Raw genomic sequence first — 26,283 nt, forward strand, 5'->3', positions numbered from 1 at the left:
CAGCAACCGCTGCCAGGCAAAGCGTCCCTCTTGCCCACCGATGCTGGACCGATCCTCCACCTCCCGGTGCACGGCGGCTGCAGCGCCCCTTACCTGAGCCGTGCTCCTGCCCGCGCCCTCGGAAAAGTTTCCCAGCGGCTCAGACGGGACGGGGATCGGCTCTGGCTGCCGCTCCTCGCCGCTCTCGGCACCGCCAGCAGCGAGTCCCGCCGCTGTGACTAAAATAGGCAGAAGCCGACGGGAGGCTGCGGGCGGCGCCAGCACCGGGGCCGGCACCCAGCGGCCGCAGCGCGCAGGCGCCGCCTGGCGGTGCCAGGGGCGGTGTGGGGGCCGCGGGACGAGTCGCGACCGCCAGAGGGCGCTACTACTGGACGGTGCGGGGGTGTCCCAGGCGGGAGGCGCTGCCCGCTCCCAGCGATGCTTCTTCACAACGCTGCTCCCTCCCAGCGCTGCCCCTTCTCAGAGCTGCCCGCTCCTAGCGCTGCTTCTTCACAGCGCTGCTCCCTCCCAGCGCTGCCTCTTCTCAGAGCTGCCCGCTCCTAGCGCTGCTCCTTCACAACGCTGCTCCCTCCCAGCGCTGCCCCTTCTCAGAGCTGCCCGCTCCCAGCGATGCTCCTTCACAACGCTGCTCCCTCCCAGCGCTGCCCCTTCTCAGAGCTGCCCGCTCCCAGCGATGCTTCTTCACAACGCTGCTCCCTCCCAGCGCTGCCCCTTCTCAGAGCTGCCCGCTCCTAGCGCTGCTCCTTCACAACGCTGCTCCCTCCCAGCGCTGCCCCTTCTCAGAGCTGCCCGCTCCTAGCGCTGCCTCTTAGTGCTGCCCGCGCCCAGCGCTACCCGCTCCCGATGCTGTCTCTTCCCAGCGGTGCTCGCTCCCAGCGCTGCCCGCTCCTAGAGCTGCCTCTTCCCAGCGCTGCCCACTCCCAGCGCTGCCCGCGGGATGTAAGGGAATCCTCGAGTGTTCCCTCCTGCTTTGAGACCTGCAGATCCTGAGCACTGCCCAGTGTAGGTGTCTGAAAGACGTGGGGTGAGTCACAGAGTCAATCATTTCGCATGGAAAAGACCTTTAAGCTCATTGAGTCCGACCATTATTCAATTCTATTGCCCCACACGGACCACAGAATCGTTGTTTTGGTCGGAGGAGACCTTTGAGATCATCAAGTCCAACTGTCAACCCAACACTGCTAGGTCCCCACGAAACCATGTCTCTGTCACGTCGCCACTCGCTGTAGAGCATGCCCAGAGCTTAGGCTTTGTGCCTCACTCTGGGCAGTTAAAATTAGCAGAGATGAATTCTGCCCTAAACGAGCAGCAAGAGGTGTTTCCCCTATATGGTGAGTGGAGAAGCCAACAGCAGCTTTCCTAAAGCTGCTCTTCCCAACTTGGCACCTGCTGCAGTTGCTTTGTCACGAGCATAAGGTCGAAGAAGCATCCCTGAGGTTGCTCGTGTGGCAATTTGACAGCTCCCAGAGATGACAAGCTGCCAGTGTCCCTGCATGCCAGCAGACTGCTCTGCTGGTGTCCTGTCAACCCTCTCCTGCACCCTCAATTCTTGCAGGACAGACAAAGGAGCCACCAAGTCCTCTTGCATCTTCTAGATGTAGATGTGTAGCATGCAGAGGTGAAAGACACTCCAGGCACAGTCTGTGGGCATCCCAGCCCATCCCAAAACCTGAATGTCAGTGATAAACGAGGACAGCACAGGCACACAACCTTTTCAATGCACTCTGACACGCTAGCTTGAAAGTGTGTGTGGGGAGGGGCTCAGCAGCCAGGGGCATGTGGTCAGCATCATACTCCAATGTCATTTGAGAGCAGACAGAACCCTGACTGAACTCTGCAGTAACTCTTTTCACATGTGCACATCGACATCTGTCCCAGGAGGCTTTGGCTTTGTTATGTCTGGTCGTGGTTCTACATGGTGAAGAAGAGGTCTGCAGCTTTCCAGTGGTGCATGGCCACGTGAACAGGGTTTCTGTGAACCCTCTGGCTGGTATAAAACCTGATTTCCCTGTATATGTTATGAAAGACTTGGTTGAGGGCTGTGTTTGACCTGACTGCCCAGTCACCCTTATGGATGTATTTGCTCTTTCCTGAGGTATACAGACCAAGTGGGCTGGAACAAGGGTAGCAAGAGCGAGCCAGGATAGCTTGGCCACGGGAATGATCATCAGAGATAGCATCCAGCATGTGTCTGAAGTTGATAATATTCAGCTATGCATGCTGGGGCCAGCAGCTCTAAAGCTCCCAAGACTTTAATGGCAGAAGAGATTCTATGATTCTATAATCAGAAGGTTTAATTAAGCAGAAGATACTAAAAAGTAATTTCCTTGCCTCTTCCAAATGAGAGCCTGATTCCACAGCCTTTTTTAGGCAGAGTCCTCACTAAAGAGAACAAAAGCCTTGTAATTGGGATTCCAGATGTGCCAGGCTGACAGGGCTATTTTCAGACAGCAGCAAGACATATGAAATATTTCCATTTACAGCTTCAGGAAGCACACTCAGCATCTACAAGCTACAAGATGCCTACTCCAAGCTACTCTTTTGAACTCCCTCTATAGACAATGCAAGGGGGGAGCTTTTCCAGAGAGTAATTAATCCTGTCTGTGTTTGACAACTGTCTGGAGTGGGATGAAATATGCTGGCGTAGCTCAGAAGTGCCACATTTCAACGAGGCAAATCCCATCCCCCAGATGCTGAAATTCTGGGCTGTGTTAGCTGAAAAATTACACAGTTTTGGTTTCCCAGAGATAAAGAAAATTATTTGAGTTCTGCCTGAATGCATCCTCAGGAATTAAGCTTTTATTAGAAGGAAATTTGTGTGGAGGATTTTTGTTAACAACTAATTAAACGATGAAATGATTAATTAAAGGATGAATAAAGGGCTCTCTCAGCTCTTTAACTTTCATAGAATCATAGAATCAAGCAGGTTGGAAGAGACCTCCAGGCTCAGCCAGCCCAACCTAGCACCCAGCCCTACACAATCAACCAGACCATGGCACTAAGTGCCCCAGCCAGGCTTGGCTTCAACACCTCCAAGGACAGCAACTCCACCACTTCTCTTGGCAGCCCATTCCAATGCCAATCACTCTCTCTGCCAACAACTTCCTCCTAACATCCAGCCTAGACCTCCCCTGGCACAGCTTGAGGCTGTGTCCCCTTCTTCTGCTGTTGCTTGCCTGGCAGAAGAGCCCAACCCCACCTGGCTACAGCCTCCCTGCAGGTACTCATAGGCAGCAATGAGGTTTGCCCTGAGCCTCCTCTGCTGCAGGCTGCACCCCCCCAGCTCCCTCAGCCTCTCCTCACAGGGCTGTGCTCCAGGCCCCTCACAGCTTTGTCGCCCTCCTGTGGACACGTTCAGTATCGCAACATCTCTCTTGAATTGAGGAGCCCAGAACTGGACACAGCACTCAAGGGGTGGTCTGAGCAGTGCTGAGCACAGAGGCACAAGAACCTCCCTTGTCCTGCTGCCCACACTGCTCCTGAGCCAGCCCAGGATGCCATTGGCTCTGCTGCCCACCTGGGCACACTGCTGGGTCCTGTTCAGCTACTATCCACCAGCACCCCCAGCTCCCTCTCTGCCTGGCTGCTCTCAGCCACTCTGTGCCCAGCCTGTAGTGCTTCTTGGGGTTGTTGTGGCCAAAGTGCAGAACCCTGCACCTGACCTTGTTCAATCTCATCCCCTTGGCCTCTGCCCACTCATCCATCCAGCTTCTGGAGGTTTATTTAAGAGCAGAGGATGCATTTGAGCCTTAGACCCTCTGGATGTGTGGTCAAGCAGTTTTTCCACTGCCACATCTGCAGGGAGACGTCTCCTGCTTATACTAGAAGGGATTTGTTCTTTGAATCCAAAGCATAAAACCTTCAATCCCAGCCTTTCCAAGTGTCTTATTGATAGTAGAGCATTGGTTGTTGCAAATTTAAGAGCCAGGAGCCAATTTGCTTCTCCTTCTAAGCCTCCAAGTTTGTCGACAGTGTTCATCCAGAGACTGCAGAGCAAAACTGTTTGCTATTAAAGTTGTCTAGACTGTGCACAGGCAGAAAAAAAATCTATTCAATCACACTTAGCAATTTTCCCTGCCCCTGACAATGTCATTTCTATGTTCCTGGTCTGAAACTGCTCGGTGAACAGTTTCTCTGACTATGTGCATGCCTACAGTCTGCATCCAGGGTGTTTCCTGACACTGCTGCAGGCAGGAGCTGCTCTGCTTGCTCCAGCTCTGCCTCCAGCACACAGTTCCCCCCACAAAAAAAGTGGGCTGCTCTGAAAAGGATTTGATTTCCCACAGGATTGTGCTGCACCTGTCACTGCCCTGCCAGAATAACACAGGGAGCCTGTCCCCAGCAGGGCTGCAGCTTCCTGGAATCTAGGTGTAACAGAGGTGGGGTTTGGCCACATTGCTTGTCCAGGACTCGAGTTGCTATCCACAGGTTGCTCTTGGTTAACAGGAGGCAGCTTTTACTCCACACATAATAGGAAGATACACAAAAAAGCAATGCTTTTTGCACTGCATCTGTCCCCTTGTTGGGTGACAGCCCAGTTCCTAGGGGTTCCTCCTGCCAGCGCTGCTTGAACTGGCTGTGATTATTCTGTTCCCTCTTTGGAACTTCCTTTGTGCGTGGAAGTTGTCCAAACCATCATGCAAAGATGTCTGTGCTAATCCTGAAGTAAATCCATCTCAGCCACAGCTCACAATGCTCTCTCTGCAGAGGTCTTTATGAATCTCTCTGTGGCTGACTGGATAAACCAAAGGAACTGCAGGCATCTTCAGGGTAGAAAAGTAGATGTGCCATTGTTGTTGCTCTGCTTTTGTTGCACTATTAGTCCTCTCCAGCTCTCAGTGCAACAACAATTAATGTTCTGTTGCACTATTAGTCCTTTCCAGCTCCCAGTGCAACAACAATTAATGTTCTGCTGCACTATTAGTCCTCTCCAGCTCTCAGTGCAACAACAATCAATTAATGTTCTGTTGCACTATTAGTCCTTTCCAACTCTCAGTGCAACAACAATTAATGCTCTGTTGCACTATTAGTCCTCTCCAGCTCTCAATGCAACAATTAATGTTCTGTTGCACTATTAGTCCTCTCCAGCTCTCAATGCAACAATTAATGCTCTGTTGCACTATTAGTCCTCTCCAGCTCTCAATGCAACAACAATTAATGCTCTGTTGCACTATTAGTCCTTTCCAGCTCTCAGTGCAACAACAATTAATGTTTTGTTGCACTATTAGCCCTTTTCTTGTTGCACTATTAGTTCTTTTCAGCTCTCAGTGCAACAACAATTAATGTTTTGTTGCACTGTTAGCCCTTTCCAGCTCTCAGTGCAACAATGATTCATGCTTTTGTTGCATTATTAGCCCTCAGCTGTGTGTTTTAGTGCCAGAGGCTGGATTTTGAGGAGCAAAGGCCAGCCTGGGGTCTCCAGGACTCTATATATTAGAATCATTAACATCTTCTGGGAATTTAGTGGGTTTAGGCTGGTCCTTAGGAAGAAGTTTTTCAGTACAAGGGTGGTGAAACTCTGGAACAGGTTGCCCAGGGAGGTTGTGGATGCCTCCTCCCTGGAGGTGTTCAAGGCCAGGTTCATTGAGCCCTTGGACTACCAAGTCTAGTTGAGAGGTGCCCCTGCCCATAGCAGGAGGCTGGAGTAGATGATCTCTGAGGTCCCTTCTGACCTGAGCCATTCTGTGATTCTGTGCATATAGTGGGGAGGAAAGAACAAGAGTGGTGGGGAGAAGACAATATCCTACGAAGGAAAATGGTGGGGAAGAAAGCAAATGAAAAGGAGTGCTAGGAACAAAAGCTGAAGAGCAAAAAGCAAACCAGGAATGCAAAAGTCTGATCCAGATGCACAAAGCAAAGGACTTGAGCTGTGCATGAATGACTTCCAAAACGTGTGCTGAGGGTGTGCTGCCATTGCTCCCTGCTGCTGTGAGTAAAGGCAAACAGAGAATTAAAGAGATGTTCATTCATTGGAATTAGAGCAGAATCTAAGACCAGGCTTCTGAGGAAGGTTTATTATACTCCTCTGTTCTGTAAAGGAAAAAAAAAAAGGCAACAAACCAACCCCTGTTATTTCAGGTTAAAAACAGGGACACAGAGCACAGTAAACATACAGGGGTATGTGATTATTGCTTTTACATGTAGGATTAGCTGAAGTACACATAGCACTGCACCAAAAAAGAAGTCCATGTAGCACTCTAAAAAGCAGTTTCAGAACTCAAATGGCATTGACTATGGGAAAGGAAAAAGTACAAACCATGGGAAGGACCAAAACCAACATGAAAAGTGGGGTTTGCTCCATGGCTGATTTCAGAACACCACTTCTTATTGCATCTTTCTCCTCCTAATGCTTTCATTAGTCCTATGGATAATGAACTTCCCTACTGAAAGGACACAGGTTTTGAGAAGTAATGAAAACAGAGCATGGTGCTTTCTGGGTTTTGAGCATACTCCCATTCACCTTGCCAGGGAGGTCTGCTTTAAAATACTGGGAGAGGCTCTGACCTTTCTGTAAAAGCAAACAGGACAGTTTGGGGGTTATATTCCAAATGAGCAACCAAATTATTTCATCTAAGCTAAATCTTTTGGCAAAAATAGAATAGCTGCAAGTGGATTCAGTGTGTTAGACATCTGAACATGAACAAGGTGGCTGAACAAAGGCCTTGAGCAATCTGGGCTAGTGCAAAGTGCCCCTGCCCATGGCAGGGCAGTTGGAACTGGTTGATCTCTGAGGTCCCTTCCAATTCAAATAATTTCATGGTTCTATGAAAGCACACTAAGGGTTTGCTTTTTTCTGTGTATGCCAGCAGCCACAGACTGAACTGCTCACCTTTGTGTATCCCAGCAGCCAGGGACTGAACTGCTCACCCCTGTGCACCTCAGCAGCCATGGACTGAACTGCTCACCCCTGTGCATCTCAGCAGCCATGGACTGAACTGCTCACCCCTGTGCATCCCAGCAGCCATGGACTGAACTGCTCACCCCTGTGCATCCCAGCAGCCAGGGACTGAACTGCTCAACCCTGTGCATCCCAGCAGCCAGGGACTGAACTGCTCACCCCTGTGCATCCCAGCAGCCATGGACTGAACTGCTCACCCCTGTGCATCCCAGCAGCCAGGGACTGAACTGCTCACCCCTGTGCATCCCAGCAGCCAGGGACTGTCTTGCCTCACTTTTGTTGCAGAGTAAGGGTATTTTTGTGTATCCCTTGGGTTATGCACATGGGAAGATACAGGCTCATACCCAATCCCATCCCACAGCTTACCTGCTGGCATCTCATGTCCTACACTTGGCCCCTGGAAGTCCAAACCCAGCACTGGGGATTGTCTTGTGCACTCCTTAGAAGTCCCTGAAACCAACACATGGGAAACACTAAACAGAGATGTGAGCTGAGCCCCCAGCTCCAGCAGGCTGCAAGCTGTGTAGGATCATCCAGCCTGCATCTAGCCTTGGGACAGGGATTTGCTCACTTCCTTTCACAGCTGAGATGCTTTAATGCCTGTCTATGATGTGTGGTTGCTACAGAAGGTGGTGGTGCTGCACACTGCCATACAATTACATAAAGCATTTATCTCTGCAACTGGAGTGTTGGCTTCTGTGTCTTTCTCAGCCTAATGTACCAGACTGCCAGGGAATTATTACATCTCTCAGGCTTTAGATAAGCTTTGTTGGACAATTGTTAGTGCATACAACAAAACCAGTGGGATTCATTCCTAAAACAGTTCTTTACCACCATTATTTTATTGCAGTTGTTTGTTTATATGACTTTAGTGTCTCAGTTATTGATCCTTTCTATCATTGTTTAGCTCCAAAACTCTACTGTGGTTGGGGAATAGTCCTGTCCCCATATCTCTTAAACGAGGAGCTGTGGAGGAGCTGTCCTCACAGCACACCAGAGACCTCTCAAACTAGGAGCTGTGGTGGAGCTGTCCTCACAGCACACCAGAGACCTCTCAAACTAGGAGCTGTGGTGGAGCTGTCCCCACAGCACACCAGAGACCTCTCAAACCAGGAGCTGTGGTGGAGCTGTCCCCACAGCACACCAGAGACCTCTCAAACCAGGAGCTGTGGTGGAGCTGTCCTCACAGCACACCAGAGACCTCTCAAACCAGGAGCTGTGGTGGAACTGACAACTGAGTAAAACTCCCTGGTAATCCACAGCAGAGGAAGAGCTGCTGTGAAACCCTTCTGCTCCCACAAGCTTTGGGGAATGTCCTGCCTTCTTCCCAGTCCACCACAACATTTAACAACACTTGTGGCCTGCAGAGAGATGAATTGGGTCCAAACCCACTACTGGCAGAACCATCTGCAAAGCAACCCTCTAGAAGGGCTTTGGGATGTGACCTCAAATCCTGGGGCTTGTAAATGATGTGCTTCAGCTGCCTTTCTCCTACACACTCCTACTGATGAAACTCCACCTACACAGCTTGATTCATCAGGATGAGGTGGCTTGATTTGTATGGTAAGTTCAATTAAGTCTTTTTTCAGTCACACAGAAGTGGAATTAGAGGAAAGAGAAACTGAAGTGACACAAAAAATCTACCAAAAAAATAGGAAAATTAACATGAATTAGACAAGCAGGGGGAAAAAAGGTATTTTCCCTTGGGAGCTCTGAACCTTTGCATAAAAATATAGGAAGAGGACAGAGATTCACAGAATGCCAGTGGGAAGGGCTCCCAAGGATCATCTGGGTCCAACCTTTCTAGGTGTCAGTGCAGTTGAAATGAGCTGGCCCAGCACCCTGTCACACTAAGCAATGCAGGGGAATCCACTGCTTCCCCTGGGAGGTGATTCCAGGCTCCAGCTGTTCTCCTGGGGAAGCATTTCCTCACACACTGCCACCTCTAACACTTTGTGCCTCAGCTGCTTTCTGGGTCAGCCTTTAACAGCCATCACTGAACTCTGCTTTGCATTTGTTTTGACCCACCCTGTGGCTCAGGACCTTCATGCAGACAGACTACATTGTGGGGAAGGGTTGTTAGAAGGATCTGGGGATCCTTGTACAGTATCTACATTTGGCAGCTGTTCCTCTCTGGGAAAATGGGATACAGACTTGAAAGCAAAATTTGTACAATGTTACCTTTTCTGAAGGTCCTTCCAACAGGTTTCATGGAATTTCTAACAGCTTTCCCACACAAACTGCACAGTTTAGACACCAGGAGGAAGCTCTTTACAATGAGAGTGGTGAAAAACTGGAGCAGATTGCCCAGGGAGGTGGTTGAGACCCCATCCCTTGAGACATTCCAGGTCAAACGTGATGGGGTCCCACAAACCTGGCCTAGTTGGAGATGTCTCTGCTCACTGCAGGGAGATTGGACAAGATGACCTTTCAAGGTCCCTTCCCACCCAGTATCCTGTGGTTATCCTCCAAGCAGGAAATTGTATCATTATTTTAAGCCCTGCAGCACCAACTCCTCAGATCCAAACTCCAGTGTTTACCTGCACACACAGAGGCACACGGTGTCCCACCACACAGGCACAGGGTGTCTGTCCCACCACACAAGCACAGGGTGTCTGTCCTACCAAACAGGCACAGGGTGTCTGTCCCACCACACAAGCACAGGGTGTCTGTCCTACCAAACAGGCACAGGGTGTCTGTCCTACCACACAAGCACAGGGTGTCTGTCCCACCAAACAGGCACAGGATGTCTGTCCTACCAAACAGGCACAGGGTGTCTGTCCCACCAGACAGGCACAGGGTGTCTGTCCCACCACACAAGCACAGGGTGTCTGTCCCACCAAACAGGCACAGGATGTCTGTCCCACCACACAAGCACAGGGTGTCTGTCCCACCAAACAGGCACAGGGTGTCTGTCCCACCAGACAAGCACAGGGTGTCTGTCCTACCAAACAGGCACAGGGTGTCTGTCCCACCAAACAGGCACAGGGTGTCTGTCCCACCAGACAAGCACAGGGTGTCTGTCCCACCAAACAGGCACAGGATGTCTGTCCCACCACACAAGCACAGGGTGTCTGTCCCACCAAACAGGCACAGGGTGTCTGTCCCACCACACAAGCACAGGGTGTCTGTCCCACCAAACAGGCACAGGGTGTCTGTCCCACCACACAAGCACAGGGTGTCTGTCCTACCAAACAGGCACAGGGTGTCTGTCCCACCAAACAGGCACAGGATGTCTGTCCCACCACACAAGCACAGGGTGTCTGTCCTACCAAACAGGCACAGGGTGTCTGTCCCACCAAACAGGCACAGGATGTCTGTCCCACCACACAAGCACAGGGTGTCTGTCCTACCAAACAGGCACAGGGTGTCTGTCCCACCAAACAAGCACAGGGTGTCTGTCCCACCAAACAGGCTCAGGGTGATTGTGCTACCAAACTGCCCAGCAATTTAAAAGCACTGAGAATGTGATCTACTTCCAGATGCACCAAGCAGCAATAGAGGCTCATAAAACAGTAATGCTTCTTCCCTTTTGATACTGGCAGGCACCAGGGCACAGCAGCAGGAAGGTGACTTGGCAAAGGCGTCCAGACACTTCTCCCAAAGGCACAGTGACCTCGAGGGTCAAAAATAGCTTTCTCCTACTGAAGCATGAGCTGGTGCTGCCTTTACCCACTACACCACCACAGAATGAAAGAGGGAGAAAATGCCTTTTCAAATCAAGCATTGCTAGGCACAGAAATGTGACTCTGGAAGCTGAACGAGAACGTTTCAGTCAAAACTCTGCTTATTGCTGTGGCTTGGTCTTTAGGCTCCTCCTGACAAACCTGGCTGAAAAGAACATTGCCAAACTAACTCCAGCTGTTTGGCAGCTGACTGCTGAACAGTGTTTGCTGTGTAGGTCACAGATGGCACTGACACTGTGCAAGCCTGAGTCCTATGCAGCTCCTATGGCATCACATCCTGTCAGAAACACGACACAACCATTCCCCTGTCTGCAGCAGCTTTACTTTTCCAATGCCAGCAGCTACATTGATATTTCTTTTCACATAATGTCTCTTTAGGACAGTCAGAGAGGCACTCATGGGGTGGAATTTGCTGTTTCTTTGCTTTTAAGGGTCTGGCTGTGCAGTTTCATTCCTTTGAAACCCAAAACAAACACAAAAGGTGTCTCAGTCTTTTTCTGCAATATTCTTCATGTTAACTAAGACAAAGTGGCATAAATCCTTGACAGTAAAGGTGGTGAGACACTGGCACAGGTTGCCCAGGGAGGCTGTGGATGCTCCCTCCCTGGAGGTGTTCAATGCCAGGATGGATGAGGCCTTGAACAACTGGGGCTAGTGGGAGGTGTCCCTGCCCAGGGCAGTGAGGGTTGGAACTAGAAGCTCCTGAAGGTCTCTGCCAACCCAAACCATTCTGTGAGTCTATGAATATGGAAGTTAGAAGCAAGCTGCTGCACTCTGAAGCAGCTTCCTCATTTGCACTGATTACAAACTGACCATGCCTCAGCATGGCAACTAACTCTGAGAAAGTACAACTGCAAATAACAGTTTAAAAAACAAGACAAAACGAACCCAAAAACACAACACAGAGGCCACCACAGCTACAACAAAACTTCAGCCTGTGATGATTTGTTTTCCTCCAGCAGTGAGGAGATGAAGGATCAACAGAAACTGAGCACACTGCACCGACAGTCCAAACGCAGAAGCCAACCCGCTGGCTCCGGAGAGAAGAATTCAAGCTACTCCAAGGAAAGGCGAATGGCACTTGGCAGTCGAATCGGGCTCGACTGGGTGTCGCTCTGCTCCACGGCTCTGCGCTTCCCTTCATCCCCTCGGGATCGGCTGCCGCGGGGCTCTCCCTCCTAGGAGCCGCAGTTTGTAACCCCCGCGGGCTTGCGCCGGGGGGAGCCTCTCTGCAGGCGGTGCGGGGGCTGCAGGCGAGGGGTCTCCGGCAGGGAGACGTGGTAGAAGTTGGGCAAGCGAATGTCATACCTGAAGCCCTGCCCCACCTGCACCCTGTCGTTGAGGGCGTAGAGCTTCTCGGCGATGTCACTGCCGATGAGAACCGAGAAGAGGCGGGAGATGAAGCGGTGCTTGGCGAAGAGCAGGTACAGCTTCTTCCTCCTCCAGGCCACGTACCGGCAGTCTGTCTCTGCTGTCAGCGTCACCTGCGGCACAGGAGGTTCCAACAGCGGGGTGACAAGGCAGGGATGCTGCTGCTGCTCCTGCTCAGAAAGCGTCTTGGCGCTCTGCAACGGGCACCTCGCAGCCTCACTCCCGCTGCGCTTAAAGCAGCCAGACAGCTCTGCGAGGAAGAGAGGGGGGAAAGGGGCCCCGGGAATGCTGCGGGAAAGGGGGCACCGGGAGGGGCCCCCGGGAACGCTGCGGGAAAGGGGGCACCGGGAGGGGCTGAGCAATGACAAAGTGCCTGTGCCCACAGTGACTGGCAGCCCCAGCCTGGACGCAGGATGACTCTGTCCCAGCCTCCACCCTGCACTCCCTGCTTCCCTCCAGCAGCCCCAGTGGGAAAGGCAGCTCTAAAGAAAGCTCTGACCAAATGCCCTGGTGACAGGAGACATCGGATCCCACAGAGGCAGGAGCTAGCATGCCAGTCAGATGACAGCAGTGGGAGTGCTCAGGGATCACCCAGGGGCAGCCCTGATGCTGTGTTCCAGGCTGTCCCATGGGCACCCTTCCCCAGTTTACCTCCTCAGCACCTACTTCCACCCATCTCCTTCACAGCTGGCTTCTGGGGGCTGGATTTTTAGCACAGCCAAAGAAAGCAAAAAGAGCCTTCGAGAAAACCCCAACGTGCAACAAGATGCAAGCAGCACAACCTGTCCAGGGGGTAAAGAGAACTTCCCTTTCCAAATCAGTGGGATTCCACTTGCTTGTATCATTTCCCAGACGAAACCCACAACTAAACAAACTCATTTCTAAACCAAATAGTGCTTGAACACTTTCCTGAAGGATTCAGAAGTGAAAAGAAAAGAAACCCTCCCGTTTTTACCTGGAAGATTCCCTCTTCTGTGGGCCTCAGCGAATCCCATTCAGGAGAATCCAGAAATTGAAGAGGAAAAATGTAATGCAGAAACTCCCCATCGACTGTCACTCTGATCCTACCGAGACAAGATGTGTCAATTTGTTAGTGCTCCTCCTGCACCAGCAACAGCTGCAAGGAGAAGGCTTTGTTTCTACCAGGTGAGAAGCTGACACAGAGCTCTGAGGGCATGGAAAAGCCAAATCAGTGGCCAGTAGCACCCTAATGGTAGTTATAAACTCAACTTGATCAGGCTGTCTGAAAGAGAATAAAAAGACCAATGTACAGCAGAAAAGCAAATCCTTCCAGGTCTTACAATCACAGAATCAAGCAGGTTGGAAGAGACCTCCAAGCTCAGCCAGCCCAACCTAGCACCCAGCCCTACACAATCAACCAGACCATGGCACTAAGTGCCCCAGCCAGGCTTGGCTTCAACACCTTCAGGGACGACAACTCCACCACCTCCCTGGGCAGCCCATTCCAATGCCAATCACTCTCTCTGACAACAACTTCCTCCTAACATCCAGCCTAGACCTCCTCTGCCACAACTTGAGACTGTCCCCTTATTCTGTTGCTGGTTGCCTGGCAGAAGAGCCCAACCCCACCTGGCTACAGCCTCCCTTCAGGTAGTTGTAGGCAGCAATGAGCTCTGCCCTGAGCCTCCTCTGCTGCAGGCTGTACACCCCCAGCTCCCTCAGCCTCTTCTCACAGGCCTGCCCCTCTCCAGCCTTGCTGCCCTTCTCTGGACACATTTCAGTATCTCAACATCTCACTTGAAGAGAGATGCCTTACTCAGCACAAACTACTCCCCTGGGGCAGGTCCATGCATCCAGGTGCAAAGTGTGACATGAGGAGGAGAGGTGGAGGACATAACACTGTCTGCCTCCTCCACTTGCAAGCCAGGGGATATGCTTCTAGGTTTGCCAAACCTGCAATTTAAGGAGAACAAAGTGGCAGAAGGAGGGAGTGGGAAGCTGGAGATCCCCACAGCATGTGTTAGGCAAAAGTCTCTCAATGTCTACCAAGAATTACATGGCCACCTGACTGTCTCTGGAGCCAGCAGAGCGGAGGGGAGGTGTGGGATCTCAGTCTGAATGCTGTGGCCTGCCACAGAGGCCAAAGAACTTTTTTTCCCCTTTGAAAATCATATTTAAATTCGAAGGCACACAAGCAGGAAGCCATGCTTGAGCTTCAGAGGCTGAAAGGAAAATAAGGCTGCAGGAGCTGCCTTTGTTACACCTGCTCTGCACTGCTACTGATGCTTCTTACCACAGCAGCAGCAGCCCTATCCTGCACCGAGGAGGGTGCCAAGAACTCCCTGCGTGATAACTAACTGGCTGGGCACGTGCAAGGATGTACAGCTCTCCTTTAGCAGGACCAAGAGCAACCTCCACCTGGTACCTTCTACACAGCTCCCTGAATCAGGATCACAGCTGCCTAAAGCCCATATTATCCCCTGCAAATCATCCTGCATCAGCTGAGTTTCAAGCTGCCTACAGACAGCTGTGAAAATGCACCTAGGAAGCGTCCCGTCAAAGATAAGCCCATGGCCATCCTATCCCAGCTATCTTGTGCTGTTCCAGTACTGCAGATCACCTCACACACATTGCAGAAGCTACTATTTCCCTTCAGGAAGGTTTCCAGAAGGATCTTCAGTAAGCAGGGAATACAAGCAGGTGGATCTAATGCCTTAGGATCTAACCTAAGAGTCACTGTAGATTCAGTTCTGCAGAGCATGACAGGGCTCAACCACATCCGCTTGATGTGGTACTCCCAGACCTTTTGCTCCTCTCCCCTTAATCCCTCTCTTCCCCCACTCCCCAGAAAGCAGGCAAATACAATCTGTACCAAAGCCAGCTTCTCCACTATAGAATTTCTCTCTCAGATGCACCTTTTAGTCCTGCCTCAGATGACACCAGCACACAACAATAAGGGAGATGCTGTGCTCAGCTAGGCAGCAGACAGCAAGCTGTGGCCTGCAGGCTGAAGCATATTTGCTGCCTTTATTTGCCCATCCTTTTAAGTGCTATGATACAGTGGCCTGGAAAAGAATTACTTTAAATCCTTTTCTTTATGCTATTACAGACTTCATGCTTAGTGTTTCTAGCCTGGAGCTGCCCTAGACAAGTGTATTTAGCCTATTAATATTTATATTACTTGCATTAATATTTCATCTATTGTACTGGAAAATGAACAAACAATACACAAATCAGACAATTTTGGGGAGGGTTGGGGGTTTTTTAAGGGGGGGGATTTCATGTGCAAGAAGGGTGGAAAAAAGGACTGAACAAGCTGATACGAACCTGCCTGACACAAGCAAGGACAGTTTATCAATAGGTGTTTTGCCCTGCATGGCATAACAGTGTTCCTTCTCCAGGGTAACCACTTCTGCATCACAGCACAAGACAATCTTCCTGTAAACAGTCAAGGAAATTCCTAGAGGCTGGAATAGAGCACTGTAGAGTTCCTGGAATTCCCTGTCAAAGGAAACGCTCCGGACTTGGTAGGTAACGTAAATGAACTGGACGAAGCAGATAGCAAACAGTATGAAGTTCCAGGAGAATATATCAGCAGCACAGACATCCAGCCAAGCCCAGACAGAGGAGCAGAGAAAGCCCAGCCCAAGTAAGCTGAAGACATAGAGAAGCCCAAAGAATCCACTTCCACCCATGAAGCCCACAACGAAGAGAATGCTGCTTAGGTGGTAGATGGATCCCTCTGCCTCTTGCTTCCAGGTGGCACATGTTGGATGGGCATAGATCAAGCTTTCCCAAAAGCTTCCATTTTCTCCCATGGCTGGAAGAGTTTTTCAGTTCAGCTGGGTGATGGAAATGTTTATTTATGAGGTGCAGCTTTCAGGGTCCTTTGCTTCTCCATCCTTGCAAGCCCTGCTCACTGATCACATAATGCCATGCTCGGTTTGGGCAGGAAGGATTTCCAGCAGCCAGGAGCTGATGTTCTCAGAAGCCAGTGCTGTTTCTCATCAGTTCATGCATTGTCTTGACCTGGGATGTGTCATTTGCAGCTTCACCTGCTGTGGGAGAATGAAGAAAAGAAAAAAACTACTTATCATTTATATAGACTTAAAGTCTATTCAGTCTTTCACTGTCTAAAACCACAGAGTGCATTACAGCCTTCCAATTCCCCCTGTAGCCCTTACTATTAACTCAACTGAGGATGATGCTCCTGTGTCTTGGGACCCTGTAGCTACTCTCAAATCATAGAATCAGAGAATCAAGCAGGTTGGAAGAGACCTCCAAGCTCAGCCAGTCCAACCTACACCCAGCCCCAGACAATCAACCAGACCATGGCACTAAGTGCCCCAGCCAGGCTTGGCTTCAACACCTCCAGGCACAGTCACTCCACCACCTCCCTGGGCAACCCATTCCAATGCCAATCACTCTCTCTGACAACAACTTCCTCCTAACATCCAACCTAGACCTGCCCTGGCACAACTTGAGGCTGTGTCCCCTTCTTCTGTTGCTGCTTGCCTGGCAGAAGAGCCCAACCTGGCTACAGCCTCCCTTCAGGTAGTTGTAGACAGCAATGAGCTCTGCCCTGAGCCTCCTCTGCTGCAGGCTGCACACCCCCAGCTCCCTCAGCCTCTCCTCACAGGGCTGTGCTCCAGGCCCCTCCCCAGCCTTGCTGCCCTTCTCTGGGCAACTTCCAGCACCTCAACATCTCTCTTGAATTGAGTAGCCCAGAACTGAATCATCACTGAATCCCTGCAAACCTGCACATTGCATCCATAGCATCCTGAGAGAAGCCTTTCCACAGCCTGTCTGCTGAGAAAGCAGCACTTGGACTTTAATCTGCTGCCTGCAAGGTCTCACTTGATGCCCTACATAGTGCTTAGGCAAGAACCGACAGCAAACTCCTGTTCCTTGTTCACCTCCTCTGCAGTTAGGTCCCACCGCTCTCATGGAGCTGAGCAAGGCTGCTCTCTGGTATCAGAGACAATAAACTACACCCCCAAACACCACAGAAAGGGAAATCCTGGTGTCATGGGAGGTGTTTTTTTTTTCTCCAGCAAGGGTGACAAAGCTGTCCTGGATAAGGAAGACTGCAAAGCTTAAAGAGAGTTTCAGAGAGGTTATCTCACTGGAAAATGCAAAGCACTTTACAGAGAGCATTCACAAAGCAATTTGATAACATCCCAACTTCTACCTCGTATAATTTCATGCCACAGGCCACATTTCATTGTTTAACACTGCAAAAACATTCAATGGATCAAATAAAAGATGTTAAATGTGCCACCCAAAAGTGTGAAAGGCAAAAAAAAACAATGCACCAACCCACAAAAGGAATCATCAAATGAAACCAGAGCCAGCTTCCTCTGCCTGCCTGTTGAAGTGCAGATACCTGCTCCCAGGTGAGATTAGCCATGGCTGGGATTTGAAAGCCAGGGTCTATCACTGGTGTCATCAGAATGGCAACCCAAAGTCTTTTACTGTCTGCTTCTGTTCCTGGTAGACAGCAGGGGAGCTAAGAACTGCCTTGCAGTGGAAATGATTAGCTTCTCTAGAATATCAAAGGTAGCTTTTTGGTTGCCCTCAAGAGCCACAGAAGTCAATGCTTAAAGTGCTGCTGGTGCTGGGATGCTATTATTAAAAATAATTAATTGATTTGCTGCAGTTCTATTTTCTGTTATGGAGCAACCTGGAAGCCCAACTCAGACACCAGCTAAGCAGCTACCTTAGAGAACATAAACCCCTGAGGGCAGCAAGTGACCCACCCACAGGAACCAAACTGAGTCACTCGAGGTGCCCTCACGGGAGGAAGGAGCATGGATTTGCTCTCCCTCGGGCTGAGGAAGGCATCTCGTGTCTGGCTGATGTCTCAGCACTATGTCTCACCCCCTAGGTCAGTGTAGGCTGTCCCTTGGTAGGTGAAGCATCTCAGGCCCTGGCACAAATGGCCAAACTGCACCCTTAGCAGTCCTTCCAGGACCCTGGTGGGCTTTGACTGCTGACCTGCACCCTTGCCCCTGGAACATTCGTGCTTCTTGGGAAGCAATCCTTCTGGGAATGCTCAAAGCTGGGGCACATCCTGCCATCAGTGGTGCTTCAGTGCCTTCAGGGCAGCTCTGAGTAATGACCACTAGCCAAGTGACACATTTTGGAGCCAAACCCCTGCTTTGGACAGGGAGAATTTAGGTTCCTATGTTCAAGACGTTTCAACCAAGAACACTCTTCAGTGAGCTGCCACCTAAGCCTGGAGGCACCCAGTGCCATCTCTGTGTTGAAGTTAGTGCTCCACACAATCAATCCACCAGCAGCATGAGCATGGTGACTGCTTGGCCCCACCAGGCTGCCTGCTGCAGCAGATGTAGAACTGCTTCCTCCAAAGCAGATAGCTTCAACAGGAGCCCTTCCATGGACCAAGTGCAAGCTCCTGTCAAGGAGGGTCGAGGCAATCCCAAGCATCAATACTGGCTGGGCAGTGACTGGCTTGAGAGCAGCCCTGAGGAGGAGGACTTGAGAGTGCTGGTGGATGAGAAGCTCAATCTGAGCTGTCAGTGTGCTCTTGTAGTCCAGAGAGCAACCAGAGCCTGGGCTGCAGCAAGTGCAGTGTGGGCAGCAGGGCGAGGGAAGTGATCCTGCCCCTCTGCACTGAGTGAGACCCCACCTGGAGTACTGCATCCAGTTCTGGGGCCCCTGGGACAAGAGGGCTATGGAGGTGCTGGAAGGTGTCCAGAGAAAGGCCACGAGGATGAGCAGAGGGCTGGAGCTGCTCTGCTGTGAGGAGAGACTGAAGGAATTGGGGCTGTTCAGTCTGGAGTGGAAAAGGCTCTGAGATGACTTTATTGTGGCCTTTCAGTATCTTAAGGCCACAAGAAAGCTGGGGAAGGACTTTTTAGGCTGTCAGGGAATGATAGGACTGGGAGGAATGGAACAAAGCTAGAAATGGCTAAATTCAGACTGGATGTTAGGAAGAAGCTCTTCAGCATGAGGGTGGTGAAAGCCTGGGATGGGTTGCCCAGGGAGGTGGTGGAATCCCCATCCCTGGAGGTGTTTAAGGCCAGGCTGGATGAGGCTGTGGACAGCCAGATGTAGTGTGAGGTGTCCCTGCCCATGGCAGGGGGGTTGGAATTGGCTGACCCTTGTGGTCCCTTCCAGCCCTGCTTGATTCTATGACTTATAGCTGACTGAGCTTGGTAAGGTTTGATTTTACTTCCAATTCCCTCAGATTTCTGCCAACATATATATATATATTTAAGCGGAGAAAAGGCTGGGTGAGGGGGAAGGCATCAACAGGGAACAGTTTAGGGTTCATTAGAAGTGCTGCATACAGAGAAGCTGCTATTATTTAGTCTTTAAATATTTAAAGCCCAGCTTACTAGAGACATAGCTTCCACTGCTTGAATGATTCCTCATTTATCACTGTAAAACCCACGGTGGTTGCAAAGGCAGCATTGAAGATGCTATCTATTTTATCATCCAGGCAGGATCTGGCATTTAAAAAAACATTACAGATTTTAGTCCAATTTGAATCAGAATTGATGAACCACCAGTACATGTTGTACTCCTGCCAGATGAAGAAGACTACCCCCCTCCCCCCCTTTTTTTTTAGTTTTCAAGGTCTTCTGCTCCTAGGAAACATGAATATGTTGGGCTTCTTTGGAACTATGGACTGCTAGCACTTGGGTATGTTGGAGCTCTTGTCCAGTGGCCCCATTATAATTCAGGGGGTCTGGTTTGATGTGTTTTATGACTAAGATTGCCAAGTGAAGCAGAAGTTCCAAGCTTTTCTGCAGTTCAGCTCCTAAACTGGTGTCAGAGAAAGCATCTACTGTGCAAGCACTTTAGAGTTAATGAACTAGAGTTGAACTCTGCAGGATTCGGCTTACTGGAGGCTGTAGGGTGTAGCAGTGCCTCCGGAAGGGCACCTGAACCAACCACCTGAACACAGTCCTCTCTTTGCTGGGAAATGGAGTTCACAGAGGCTTGGTTCACTGCGCTGCCCCCGCACCTCCAGCTGGATCACGCAGAAGCTGTGTCATGAGCCATGTGTTCAAGCAGCACAGAACCACAGAACCGTTTCAGTCGCAGAAGCCCTCCCAGATCACTGAATCCAACCCAGCCAATCCAACCCAACACCACCACAGCCATTAAGTCATGTTCCAAAGTGCCACCTCCACACATTTCTTGAACCCCCTCCCCGGGCTTGGTGACTCCACCATCTCCCTGGGCAGCCTGTTCTAATGCCTGACCGCTCTGGTAGGAAAAAAATCTTCCCTAATCTTCAACCTAACCTTCTCCTGGAACAACCTGAGGCCATTTGCTCTCATTCTGTGACCTGCTGACCCGTGAAAAAAAAAAAAAAAAGGCATTTATGTACCCTCTGAGCTCTCAACCAGGATGAAACTCACTGAACGGTAATGAGGATGCCCTGATGAAGCTGATGTTTAACTTTAGTGGAAGGCTTGGGGATAGAAGTACAGTTCTGCTCCTTGCTTTCCTGGAGTAAATGTCAAAAGGCTTTGCATGCAAATCCGACTGGGCACAAGCATGCATATGGCACTAGCTTAACACCATTTTCATCTGTCCTCTACCTACAAAAGTCAGGATGCTCTCACCACATAACACAAACCCAGGCTTTGCTCACTACACAACAATCACCTTCTGCCTGGGCAGCAGCAGCAGCGTGTTCAGTTACAGCTGGAGTCACTGCTCAGAGTTCACACACCAGAAAGGTAAGATAAAATCCCACCTCTGAGGAGCCTGTGCACCTAACAATAAAAAGGTTAACAACTCCTTTCCTGATTCCTTAATCAACTTTCTGTTCTCAGCCTCCCTCACCACAGTTCCCCTGCTTCAGACTCTGCCCTGTACACATTTCCTTCTGTTTCCATCCCTGCTCTCCTCCCTCCAGGACTTGCAGGGCATTTGCTGTTTTGCAGACAAGGCACTTCTTAAAAACAGACACCCCTCAACATTTTAAGCTGCTTTCCAATTTGGCATCACACAGAACTTTGTGGAACAGCAAGAGTTCTGCAGATGTGGAAATAATTCCTTCTCTGTGGTCAGTGAAGACGTTTTTCCTTGCCTGGATACAGTTAGATTCCCATTAATCAACCAAGTGGCAACGAGCCCCAGCTCTGGAAGCCAGGTTTCACCAGTGACATCTTTGTAACACTACCAAGTGGTCCACGATGCAGTATCACAAGAGATCATCTGTATGAAACGTTTGCCCATGAAGTGATTGACAGCCTAAACGCACACAAAGCTTTAGGGAACAGCTGAAGAAAGCGTAGTAAAAATATTATGGTTTGGGAAAATATGTTTGGAAAGAAATATTATCGTCTGGGGAAGGGCAAGAGTTTGTTTGGTTTGCTCTGTCTGTGGAAAGAGAGAAATGCAATCCGGAGTTGGTGGAGTTAGAGGATGGTTGGACTCGATGATCTTGGAGATCCTCTCCAACCAGAGCTGTGATTCTATGACTCTACGAAACGCAAAACCAGATCTTAATTTCAGGGTCCATCTGCTCTTACCATTTGCTGATGGAGAGAGAGAAGCAGCAAGTGCCGGCCGGTAACGGAGCAAGCCCCTTGTCGGCGTTAGAAATGCCCGGACCCCGAGCTGGCTTTGCGACAGTCCCGGGTTTGCTCCCGTGCGTGGGGCAGCGGCGGCACCGCGGCTGAACCCACAGACCTCGCTCTGCCGGGGAACAAACCCAAAGCCCAGCTCTGCATCGGGGGCTCCCACTTCAGACAGGCCCTGGGGGGCAGCGCAGGGCGCTGCGCCCCGCGTCCGTGTAACTGGGGCACGGCAAAGCTCTGCAACTTCTAGCCGGGGCTGGCACGGGGCGCTCCGCTTCCCAGCGCCGGGGCTGTACCATGCTGGGGCCAAGCACAGCTTCCCCCAGGGCCGAGACCCCGCAGGACACCGCCCGGTGCCTCCCCCGACGGCCAGCCCCACGCTGCCACCTCGACCCCGAGGCGGGTGCCCCCGGAGGGCAGCGGCGCACTGAGGCGTCCTCGGCTCCCCGTCGCCCCCCCGGTGCCGGTCAGAGCGGGGCTGACTGGACGGCGCCGGCGAGGGGCGGGCGGAGGCAGCGCCAGGGCTTCAGCCCGCCCCGGCCCCCGCCCTGCAGCTCCCCTTACCTGTGCCGGGAGCCTCGGAAAGTTTCCCGGCCGCCCAGACGGGACGGGGACCGACTCTGGGGACCGCTCCTCGCCGCTCCCGGCACCGCCAGCACCGCGTCCCGCCGCTGTGACTAAAATAGGCAGAAGCCGGCAGGAGGCTGCGGGCGGCGCCAGCTCCCAGGCCGGCACCGAGCGGCCGCAGCGCGCAGGCGCCTCCCGCCGGTCCCGGGGGACTGCGGGGCCACCGGAATCCGGTGGAACCGAACTGAGACCAACCTGGTGGTGTGGCAGGGGCTGGCGGGTGGAGGAGGCAGCATCGGCACTGGCTGCGGAGCCCTCTCCGGGACGGCGAAGCCCGCGGCGGTGCCACCGCTCAACTCGGATACCTCAAACCCGGTTGCGAGCTGCGGACTCGCATGCCAAAGCCATCGGTCCTGGGACGGGCGGGTGGTGCTGCTGCCGCGGGAGAAAGTGTCTGAAACGATCGGTTTGGAATAAAGAAAGAAGCCAGTTTTGTCCTCTTCCACCCACTCCCCCCAGCATCTTGTTCTGCAGCAGGGACCCACGGCCTCGGGGCTGCCCGCGTTCCGTGGGCACCGCGCCCGTCCATGCACCCTCACCGAGAGGTTTCCATGGGTAAAGACCTTTCGGGTCATCGAGGCTAAGCGCTATCTAACTCTGCCAAGTCTAGTGCTAAACCACTGAGCCTTAGAATCGTTGATACCTTGAATCAAATCCTCCTCAGTGTCCCCGTCTCAGAGCAAGCCTGTGCTTTGCCGGGAGCCTAGACGCGCTGGTACGGCATCAGCACACGAGTCGTCAGTCTTGGTAGCCATGCGTTTGTTGATGGGAGGCACAAAGTGATCACCCGAACAAGAGTCTGTTGATGGGAGGAGACAGATTTGCAAGTTGTTAATGCACAGCAAACGACAGCATGTGGAATGTGCAGCTCCTGGTACTGCAGAAGCTGTTGCTGAAGCGTTTTATTAGTACTGTTTACCTACTGAGATAATAAACCAGCATAAGGTAATTAAAAACATAGCCCTCATTTTCACCCAAAAGACTTTGTGGTCCTGGGTTGAGGGAGAGACCCTCCCTTGGCAAACACTGTGCAGAGGCAGTGGGAAGGCAACTGCCCAAGGGACCACTAAGGGGCCAGCTAGGAAGGGGCAGCAGAAAGTGCAAGAACTGTTGGAAGTGTGATGGAGAGCAACCTGAAGTGGCATCTTTGAGGCAGAACCAATCAGTGTTCAACCATGAAACTGGTCCTGACTTTCTAGCTGGTTGTAAACAGTTCTCCTTCTCTAGAGACTTTCAAGGCCCATCTAGCTGTGTTCCTCTGTGAGCTGAGCTAGACTGCATGGTCCTGCTCTGGCAGGGGGTGGGGGAGGGTCTGTGGACTAGATATCTTTGGGTCCCTTCCATCTCCTAACATCCTGTGGTCCTGTGATCTCTGGTCATGATCCCTCCTAAGGCAAGTCTGACATAAAATGTGCAGACTGTCTTGCTGTCAGCCCATCCACAGCTCTGCCCCCACACACCACTTGCAATGTCAAGGCAGCAGGCACCCAAACGTACCCCAGGCAACCAGGGACAGGACAAAAGGACACAGCCTCCAGATGCACCAGGGCAGGGTCAGGCTGGACATTAGCAAGAAGTTCTTCACAGCAAGAGTGATTGGCACTGGAATGGGCTGCCCGGGGAGGTGGTGGAGTCCCCAGCCCTGGGGGTGCTTAAGAGGAGGCTGGATGAGGCACTTAGTGCCATGGGTTAGTTAAAGAGAAGGGTTGGTGATAGGTTGGACTGGATGATCTCAGAGGACTTTTCCACCCTGGTTAACTCTGTGATGATGGCATTTGCATCATTGCTGACACATTGGGACTGATTAAACCAAACAAATAAATAACATGGTCAGGAGGAGAGCAAAATGCTTTGGCACTGGACTGAAAGAAGCCAATCCCAAGCTTCCCTTTTGGCTTCCAAGCCCAAGACACAGTGAAAGCCTTGCCTGCTAGCTGTCCTTCGTGCCAGTGAGGATGCTTAGTGATGCTGGTTCAGCTACCCAGCTACTTAGGCGTCTGTCAGCAGATTACTTTAGCCTAGTAAGTCAACATCAACAGCCTTGCCCCCACACACTGCTTGCAATGTCAAGGAAGCAGGCACCCAAATGTGCCCCAGGAGTGCTGGCACCAGCCCTTCCCTTGGCTGTGCTGGTGATTTCCCCCAGACAGAGGACAAAACCAGCTCAGAATTTGATTTCACTGCCTAGAGAACAGCCACACCAGTGTCCTCAGTAACCTCTTCAGGGAGGACATCCTTACAACATCAGCTGGTTGCCTTCTCCATTATCTCTGAAGTAAAGTAATGGTGTTCCTTACAACCTGCTGTGCTCCAGAAGAGCTGTTATCAATAACTCTGTTTAAGGGGATGAGTTTTATATTTTCTAATACTTTTTTTTTTTATTATCAGTGTTTAATAAATCTCTACTGCATTTCCCCCCCCCCTCTTTCCTTGCCTTGTCCTTGGTCAATAAACTAAGGTATGAAGCAGGGGAATATGGTAGCAGGTGACATGATGAATTACCTCTTTAAGAATCAATGTGCTTTTCCTTTATGGAGGTAATATTGTGCTTCCCAGTCGGTTGCAAAAGGAGTTCTTTTTGGTAGTAGGAGTTCTTAGTCATTTCAGAATGAGAACCAAACCCTACATGTACTTTGGAAAGGTTTTGTACAGCTGACTTCTCCACAAACCCTTCCTCCCTTTTTATTTTTGCCTACAGATGATGTAAAAAGAGTCAGGATTGTATTTGGGTAGTAAATTAGTTTTCACTGCCACCTCTTGCAAGCAAGGCAGCAGGCAATTCGTGTTGTAACACGACGTAGCCTTGTAGTTGGAATCATCCTGCTGCCTGTAGAACTGAGTTGAAAACCAGCTGAAATTCCAGCTGAAAACCCAGCAGAATTCCATTTGAAAGCCTTTTAAAACACCATAATTCAATTAACAGCATTCCCTGGCAGGTACAGATAAAAGAGCTTTCATTTTAAAGCTCTTTAATAAAAGAGCCTCTCTATGCAGAGAGGCTGAGGGAGCTGGGGGTGTGCAGCCTGCACCAGAGGAGGCTCAGGGCAGAGCTCATTGCTGTGTGCAACTACCTGAAGGGAGGTTGTAGCCAGGTGGGGTTGCTCCCTTCTGCCAGGCAAACAGCAACAGAACAAGGGGACACAGCCTCAAGTTGTGTCAGGACAGGTCTATGCTGGATGTGAGGAGGAAGCTGTTGGCAGAGAGAGTGATTGGCATTGGAATGGGCTGCCCAGGGAGGTGGTGGAGTCTCCCTCTCTGGAGATATTCAAAACCTGCCTGGATGTGATCCTGTGTGATCTGGTCTAGTTGATCTTGCTGTGGCAGGGGAGTTTGGACTGGATGAGCTTTGGAGGTCCCTTCCAGCCCCTGACATTCTGTGATCCTATTTTGGTGGTCATCAACACCAAATGAGCTTCACCCTTGTAAATACATTTTTGACCATACCCATTCACAATCTCTCCTCTCTCTTCAGAGCTGAAGAAATGCAGCTCAAACATCTGCCAAAACCTCCTCTTCTCTTCAAAAATCTCTTCAGGCAGAGGCAGGAGGTACCTCAGATCCTTTGCAGAGAGGCATAGCCAGCAAGGACAGAGTTCTACTTAATTCAAAGGTGTCAAAATGGGACAGGGATTCTTTTGAGTGTTGCCTTCATTATGTTGCCAAGGAAGTATAAAGCAAAGCACAGCATCAAAATAAATATTCTTGCAGTGGCTTCCTAACGCAGCACTTAGACAATGTGCCTGTTCAGTTGTGTCAATGGTTAATTGTATTCTTGCCTCCTCTCTGGAATACAAATGCTTTTATTAAAGCAATCCCAAGCCAGTAAGACAACAGCCTCATTCTTGTGGTCGCCCATTCAGTCGTGGGTTGACAGAGTGATTCCTTTCAGAGCCTATCCCGACAGCTGCAGGCAGCTGTGACATAAAGGAAAGTTCCTGTCACCTTAAGCAGAATGAGATGGGAGACAGCCTATTCATCCAGCCTTGGCTTAGCAGTGCACAGTCATTAAATACCAATATTATCTGGAGCACTGTGAGAAATGCAGGCTGCACCCTGCCAGGTACAGGCATCATCAGATGGGAGCCTTTTTTACAATGCTCTGATGCACGGAGGTGAATTATCCCAGAATATTAAACGTTTCATTAGTTCTTGGCTTCAAGACACAGCTCTAAAC

At 50.9% G+C, this 26,283-nt stretch overlaps 1 protein-coding gene across 3 annotated transcripts; it reads right to left on the bottom strand.

Annotated features, from left to right (window-relative positions):
* Positions 1 to 8,209: 8,209 nt before the first annotated feature.
* Positions 8,210 to 22,993, bottom strand: POPDC3 (popeye domain containing 3). 3 transcript variants are annotated; one of them, XM_064170051.1, is made up of 6 exons: positions 22,753 to 22,993; positions 22,047 to 22,503; positions 15,244 to 15,974; positions 12,911 to 13,019; positions 11,893 to 12,068; positions 8,210 to 8,538 (listed from the first exon to the last, which is right to left on the bottom strand). In XM_064170051.1, the coding sequence occupies exons 3-6, from the start codon at positions 15,732 to 15,734 to the stop codon at positions 8,484 to 8,486; spliced, it is 831 nt and encodes a 276-aa protein (XP_064026121.1). In that variant the 5' UTR covers positions 15,735 to 15,974; positions 22,047 to 22,503; positions 22,753 to 22,993; the 3' UTR covers positions 8,210 to 8,483. The 3 variants fall into 3 exon arrangements, with proteins under 3 accessions (XP_064026121.1, XP_064026119.1, XP_064026120.1); XM_064170049.1 differs by lacking the exon at positions 8,210 to 8,538 and having other exon boundaries at positions 10,379 to 12,068; XM_064170050.1 differs by lacking the exons at positions 8,210 to 8,538; positions 22,047 to 22,503; positions 22,753 to 22,993 and adding an exon at positions 21,435 to 21,505 and having other exon boundaries at positions 10,379 to 12,068.
* Between the last annotated feature and the right edge of the window lie 3,290 nt (positions 22,994 to 26,283).

This window comes from Pogoniulus pusillus, chromosome 33 (genome assembly GCF_015220805.1).
Source record: "Pogoniulus pusillus isolate bPogPus1 chromosome 33, bPogPus1.pri, whole genome shotgun sequence".
NCBI lineage: Eukaryota > Metazoa > Chordata > Aves > Piciformes > Lybiidae > Pogoniulus > Pogoniulus pusillus.